Below are 7168 nucleotides of genomic sequence, written 5' to 3' on the forward strand. Positions count from 1 at the left end.
GGCGGGGGGGGGGGTGTGGACGGATTGAAGGGCGCGCGTGCGCGGGGGGAACGGTGCAGCACTGTCAGTCGCGGACGGCGGACGGCGGACGGCGGGCGGGCGGGCGGACGGACGGGCGGACGGAGGTTCTTTCTCCTGTGGTTGCTGTGGCCTGTCTGCCGACACTGAACGTGGACGGGTGACGAGGCCGACGAGGCATGGATGGATGGATGTACGGCATGTTGGGGTTGGGGTTGCGGGCATGGGTTTGGGTTTCTGGTGTTTCCCCCCAAAGGGGAATTTTTATTAAGGTTTTCTTGGGGGGTGGGGGGGAGACGGAGACGGAGACGTCTCGGTGTGGAGAGACGTGACCGCTTGGCCTGGCTTGGCCTGGCTTGGCTCCAGATGAGATGGGGGAGGAGCACTGCGCCGCGAGAGCACCGGGTTTTTTCGTGCTCCTCGCTGCTTTGTTTACTGCTCGGCTGTCTTTTTTGTTTGATTTTATTCCTGGCCGGCATGACGCACGAGTCCTGTGGGCGCGCGAGGAGGGTCTGTCTATGAGGCGACGAGGCTCGACGCGGGGGGCGCTACGGGAAAGTATAGCTCGCAGGCGCCGTGGGTGCGGTTTTGGTTTGGTTTTTTTTTCAAAAAGGCAATTCGGCTTTGCGGCCTGCCCTTTGCTGTCGCGGCTGACGGGCTGATGGGTGTCACTGGTATGGTCTCGTGCGTGTGTACGTTGGCGGCCTGGGGAGGGCAAGGGGAGGAGACGAGAGGTGGCGAGCGAGATGCCGGTGATGATGATGATGATGATGATGATGATGATGACGATGACGATGGTGACGATGGTGGATGATGCAAGCGTCGGCGGCGGCTGTTCCCCTGGTGCTTCTCGAGCATGCATGGACATGGACGTGCGTGCGTTGTTGATTGTATTTCCTGTGCCACGGGCGCGTGTGCGACGTGCGAGCCTCGCATTGCATGGTGTCGATGCGATGCGGGATGGGCTGGGCATGTCTTGGACGCCCACGGAGCAGGAGACGAGGACGAGGACGAGGACGGACAGGACGGGCAGGACGGGCAAGAGAGCGAGCAGGAGGAACACTCCGGCGCCCTGTCGTATCGAGACGCCGAGAGAGTGTGTTGCTCGTCGTCGATTCTCCCGGCGCAGGGCAGGAAACCAGAGATGAGGCAGACAAGGAACGAGGACACGTTGGGGCGGACAATTCATTCCGAGAAGCAGCAGCGAAAGCAGCAAAAGCAGCCGAGCCGCGGCCCATATGGCTTCGGACCTCAGACGCGCAACGTGCCTCGGTGAGCAAGGATGCCCGTCTCGCCAGTCAGCGTCCTGGCTTTGTTCTGTCGGTGCCGGTACCGTCAGTCCACCACGAGGAGCAGCTCGTCACCATTCTTCTCTTCCGGTGGCAGGCAGGGAGACGAGACGAGGGCTCGTCGGGCGAGGGGGCGTCTGCCCAGGATCCCGCCGCGTCGAAATCAAACACAGCCCGGCGTCGACCACGGCCCATCTGTCTGCGCCGTGTGAAGCATGTACATCGCCTCCCTCATCCACGGCAAGCCTGTCTGCGGTTTGCCTGTCTGCGGTTTGCGGCGACGGAGGGGGCAATTCCAGTCTGCTTGGCAAGCCCCTGCGTGGAGTTTGGGCCGTCGTCTCGATGCCTCCTTTTGCGGCTCCTCGTCGTCGATGCCTCCCTTTGGTCGTCCTCGTCCTCGTCCTCGTCCTCGTCCTCGTCCTCCTCGCCGCCGCCGACACTTCGCTCATCACCGTCGCCCACGTCCCCCCCTTCCCCCCGTGTCCCCGTGTCCCGTGCTCCCTCGGCCATGTCCCCACGACGCCGTCCGCCCGTCGAGGCTCGACGCTCGAGTCACGCCAAAGTCCAAATAGGCTCGTTCCGCTCCCGACGCCGCGGCTACCTGCATCCTCTGCCCGGACGCAAAGCAGTCACCCAGGCACCGGGCCCTCCGTCGCTGCCAGCCCACGCACGCACGCACGGGAAAAGGGAAAAGGGGGCACGCAGCCAGACAGACGCCGGCTGCCTGTGCTCCGTACGCCCGGATTGTACGCACGCGCCGACCGCGGCCTCGGGAGTCCGTCTATCATATGTCCATATATCCATCCCATCATCTATCCCACCCACCTGTGCTTGTGCTGTGCTGTGCGTGTGCGGCCTTGTGCGCCTCCAAGGGCCCCCGTCTACCATCCCATCCGTCTTGCATACCTTGCCCTACCTCGTACCCTCTCACACGTGTGTGACCATGGACCATGGACCATGGACCACGGCACAGGAGCGGCCGCCGTCGTCTCTCTGCCCTCGTCGTGACTCGTGTGTCTGCCCGTCTGGCCGTGCTTTGCGCGCAATTGGTCGCTGTTGCAACCCCCCCCCCCCCCCCCAAAGTACGGCATGTGGGAGAAGGCCGTCTTGGGGGGGGGGTTCAACTTCTGTCCCTCATCCCTTATTATTAGATGCAGACGTGGAATCAAGTCGCAAGAGCCCGGGGGCGGACGGGCCCGCGTCGGATGCCCGCATGGTGATTACGGCGGGCAGCGTTTTTGGGTGCCGCGTGTGGATATGCAGCTATGTATGTATGTATGTATGTATGTATGTACTATGTTGTCTCGGTGTTTTCTGGGGGCCGTGGAGCGTTGAGATTTCCTTGACATATACGGAGTACATGTATATATATATATATACGTGTGCGTGTTTTTGCTTTTTTGCTTCTTTGTGGACGGACGGACGTCGGGCAAGCGGAGGCGTCGACGACGGCATTCGCACTCGGGAGCGTCGCCCGAGCAGAGACGGGCTCGTCGTCGCGTCTGCCTAGTGGTCTCCTCTCCTCGTCTGGAGACCGGGGATGGGGGTGACGATGCGAGCGACCAAGACACTCGCGGGCCAGGGCGTCCCTGCCCTTCTGCCACGGACATGACACATGACATGACAACATACACATGCTCCGTAAGTACGGAGGACATACATACCAGGCACCGAGTACGGAGTACAGAGTACAGAGCACGTCCTCGCTGATGATTCGTACATAGATGCTATGCTCGTCCAGGGCGCGTCGGCGACGGGGGCGTGGTCGTATCGCGGACTCGCAACTCGCCCATCCCGTCACACGGCAGCTCCTTGGGTGAGGTGAGGTGACATGCTGCTGCTGGCATGGTGATATCACGTCCGTACTCCGTATTTCGGACCACAGCTACGAGGTGCGGCCTGCTTGGCCGGCTGGGCCTTTTGGGGCGAAAAAGGGGGCGGCGTGTGGTTGAAACCTGATGCCATGGACGGGCATGGGCACCATCATGGATGGATTGGCTCTTGTTCTTGTTCCTGTTGCCTGCGCCGGGCCCTGGCGGGACGAGCCGGCTCCCACTGGTTCCTGGTTGAAACTGGAGGCGTCCTGGGGTGTTGAGCAGTCACTTTTCGTGGATTGTGACGGGACCGAAGTCGTCGTGGGCCGGGACTCGGGAGAAGCACCAAGCGACGGGCGTCGGCTCTTCGCTCTGCGTCGTGCATGCTGTGACGCCTCATCTGCGGCTCGGAGAGACGCCGTGCGCCGCGACGACGGAGCGTGCGACGCGTGCGCAGAGCACGTCAGGCGCCAGTCTCCAACGTCTGGCTGCGTCGACTCGACGAACAAGACGAGACGACTGCATCGCCGCCAGGACACCGCGCCGTCAGCCAGCCGACTCGTGGCGAGCTCGTCCTCGGCCACGACAACAGCCGCTGCCCTCGAGGGCCGCGACGCATCGGCCGTCCGTGTTCGTTGCCAGTTCCGAAGCCGCCTGCGTCCTCGAGGCAGACAGACACTCGGACTGCCCGTGAAGTGGCTGACCATGACTGCTTCCCGCCCAGGAGACGGACGAGACGCCCGGACTGCCCGTGAACTGACTGGCGATGGCTGCTCCTCGTCCAGGAACCGAACGACGATGGCGCGTCCGTCCTGGCCGTCGGCCGCGTGCATAAAGATGCCAGCATCGGCCCGCGGTCTGAGGAACCCGTCTCTCTCCTCGCCGCCATACCTCCCCACGGCCCGTGTCCATCTTTCTCTTCGCAAACGACTTTCGTCTCCGACGCTCGAGAACTCTGCCCCTCGGCGTGCTCGCTTCCCGCAGTCTCGAACCGCACGACTAGTCTACCACCTACGTGCCGGCCTACCTGCGCCCGAATATCATCAGGCTTGTACCACAGACAGATGTTCTACCGCAACGACAAAGATGCCGCAGGGTGTCGCCACCATAGGGACATGCTCCTTTTGCAAAGATGATTGGAAAATGGAGAGCTTGACGGGTAGGGCGCCTGACTATGTGTGCGATAGATGCTTTAAAGAAGCGCAGAGGCCCCTGATCCCCGAATCAAAGGAAGAAAGGGACGAAAGGAGGGGACGAGCGGCCGACTTTGAAGAAAAGCGCCAGAAGGCATTGGAAGAATTTAGGGGCGTGGACGCCGCAGTTGACGAAGCGGCAAAGGAGACCGCCATCTCGGACGACAAACTCGACGGCGTAAGAGACGACATGAAGAAGCTCCAAGACCTGATGGCCAGCGCCCGCCCCTGGAAAATACGTCGTCTATATGTGCCCCCGCCCCGGCCCCCGACCCCGTAGTACTATCACGGCTACGGACTACAGACGGCACCAGAGGCGTCGGGCTCATCGACGGCAACCGCCGTCTGTGCCTCGGGAAAGAAAACGGTTTCCTTTCGACGGTGGCGTACAGGGATTGCGGCGGCCGTTGTTTGTACGGGCACAGCTCGAGGCGAGGCCCGCGACGACGGGATCACGCACGTCACGCTCGCTCTCGAGGTGCGTTCTGAGGCGAAGGGGAGGACAGGGAGTCGCGTGTTATGACTTGTGAGGCTGGCTTACGGCGTTTGAAGGGCCTGGAGAGTGGACTGGATGGACGGGCGACCTCGCGAGGAAGACTGGGTCGGCCCTGCTGTCGATTTGCCTTGTTTGGTTCCATGGGCCAGTTTTGGGCATCGGGCACATAGAGCGTACCTATCTGAATCTAATGATGAATCGGGAAATTGGCTGGCAGAGCATGTTCCATCTCTAGCGACGCGCGCCTTGTGAGCCTCGTGCCACCCGCACACCGATGCCGCGACCGCAACCGCAACCGCAACTGCAACTGTAGCTGTAGCTGTGCAGATGTGTCTCTTGCATTTACAAGATTCGAGGCGAGAGTCAATGGCACCGAGTTTCAAGTGCATCGAGACAAGTGTAGGGACGAGCTGGAAAGACAAGACCTCGCGCCGCTCATCTCGCAATCTGGTTGCGGAGCGCAGGTGCTGTTGGCCTTTAAAACACAAAAAAAACAAAGCCTCGTCATGGACAATGCTGTGCAAAGGACGAGACGTGCGCTCGTTTCACCTTCAGCCCGACGACAGTGTCGGATGGTGTATGTGAGCGCGTTTCAGGCTTTTTCCATGCTCGGCTGGGAATTGGGGTCGTCGCGTATGGAATATATGACGGGAACCGCAGATCCTGCGACGTGAGTGATATTGCGCTTGCGGGATGCACGGCGACAGGAAGCACTTGCGGAGGACGGGTTCGGTTCGATTCGGTTCGTGCCGGTCATGGCGGCGGGTTTGGTATTTCAGATGGCTGCTTTTCCAAAGCCACGCGCTGCCTGATTCCTCTGAAGCAATGCCTCGTCACGTCACATCCCAGACGGGAGTCGGAATGCTGGTGGCTGAACCGCCGGCGGACGGACGTGACGAGTGACGTTGGCAGCTCGGCTCGTGACCAGAGATGCGATCGATAGTTACCTGCCCAAAGTACCGGTACTTGTCAAGGTGATTCCGAGTTCCCGATCCGGCAATGCACTTTGCGCGCGGCACTAACACGCAGCGGCGGGATTCTCCCGCAAAACGTGCTAGCGAGGGGCAGGACCCAAGGAGCTTGGACCCCATGTTGAAGTCGACTCGATATTTTGCGCGGCAGCGGAAACAACATGCTCACTTGTTGTTGGCCGACCCCTTGACGATTCCGCAAGGCTTCCGTCCTCCCTCCTCCCCCGTCGTGCTTCTTCCTCTTCTCCCCGCATATGTATTCCACAAAGACATCGTCAGAAGGCACAACGGTCCTCGGTCCCCGGTCCCCCGCGGTATAAGAAGCATCCCGCATCCCACCCTCGGTGCTCGTGCTCCCAACAAAGAGTCACGCCAAGATTGTCATACGAGCGAGCCAATTCGTCACCCCTCTTGTGCAAACGACGTTTCGATCCTGCAACATCGCGGCTGCTGCCAGGGAAAAAAAAGCAAAGAAGAAAAAAGACATGTCTCTCTTCTCCCGTCACCAAGGCGGCATGGACATGAGCTCCCCGTCCAGCTCCGGGTCCTCGCACGACATGGGCTCCGGGTCCTCCAACATGATGGCCATGGTTTTCCAGACCAACACGGCGACGCCTCTGTACGCCGACTCGTGGACGCCGCAGAGCGCGGGCGTCTACGCCGGGACGTGCATCTTCCTCGTCGTGCTCGCCATCATCGGCCGCCTCCTCCTCGCCGCGAGGAGCATCCAGGAAGCCCGCTGGCTCGACAAGGACATGAAGCGCCGCTACGTCGCCGCCCACGGCAAGGCCTCGCTGTCGGACCGCATATCGAGCGACTCGCTCGCCAAGCCCATGACGCTGACGGCCAACGGCGTCGAGGAGAGCGTCGTCGTCGTCGCCCGTGCCGGCTGCGAGACGAGGCCGTGGCGCTTCAGCGTCGATCCCCTGCGCGCCGTCATGGACACTCTTATCGTCGGCGTCGGCTACCTCCTGTACGTTGCGACTTGTTGCCCCAATCTGCCCCGTGCGAATCTCGGGCGCGCGCGCTAATGCTCTCCATCCTGTGCAGCATGCTGGCCGTCATGACCATGAACGTCGGCTACTTCATGTCCGTCCTGGCCGGCGTCTTTGTCGGCAGCCTCGCTGTCGGCCGCTACAGCGCCGCCGGAGAGCACTAGCTCGAGATGCGAGACCATTTGAGTGCATACAGCCTGGGGCTGTTGGGGGTTACAGTACTATTTGCATTCATACAACCTGGGGGGGAGACTTTGAGCCCGTTGCTTTCACGATACGATACAGGCACATTGGCGAGCTGCAGAGCTACAGAGGCGAAACGGCGCATAGACTGAGCGTGTTACGAGCGGGCAGGGATGCGAGCAACTTTTTTTTTTTTTTTTTTTTTTTCC

The 7168-nt window shown here is 61.2% G+C and overlaps 2 protein-coding genes across 2 annotated transcripts; both read left to right on the top strand.

Annotated features, from left to right (window-relative positions):
* Window positions 1-3292: 3292 nt before the first annotated feature.
* On the top strand, window positions 3293-4594 carry MAM_03279 (uncharacterized protein; the record flags this gene model as incomplete). Its single annotated transcript, XM_040822078.1, has 1 exon — window positions 3293-4594. One exon carries the CDS (start codon window positions 3293-3295, stop codon window positions 4592-4594), a length of 1302 nt encoding a protein of 433 aa, XP_040679883.1.
* A 1672-nt stretch (window positions 4595-6266) lies between these two features.
* On the top strand, window positions 6267-6940 carry MAM_03280 (low affinity copper transporter; the record flags this gene model as incomplete). The annotated part of the gene is made up of 2 exons (XM_040822079.1): window positions 6267-6754; window positions 6832-6940. The coding sequence occupies 2 exons, from the start codon at window positions 6267-6269 to the stop codon at window positions 6938-6940; spliced, it is 597 nt and encodes a 198-aa protein (XP_040679884.1).
* Window positions 6941-7168: the final 228 nt, after the last annotated feature.

This window comes from Metarhizium album (assembly GCF_000804445.1).
Source record: "Metarhizium album ARSEF 1941 chromosome Unknown scaffold_6, whole genome shotgun sequence".
Lineage (NCBI taxonomy): Eukaryota > Fungi > Ascomycota > Sordariomycetes > Hypocreales > Clavicipitaceae > Metarhizium > Metarhizium album.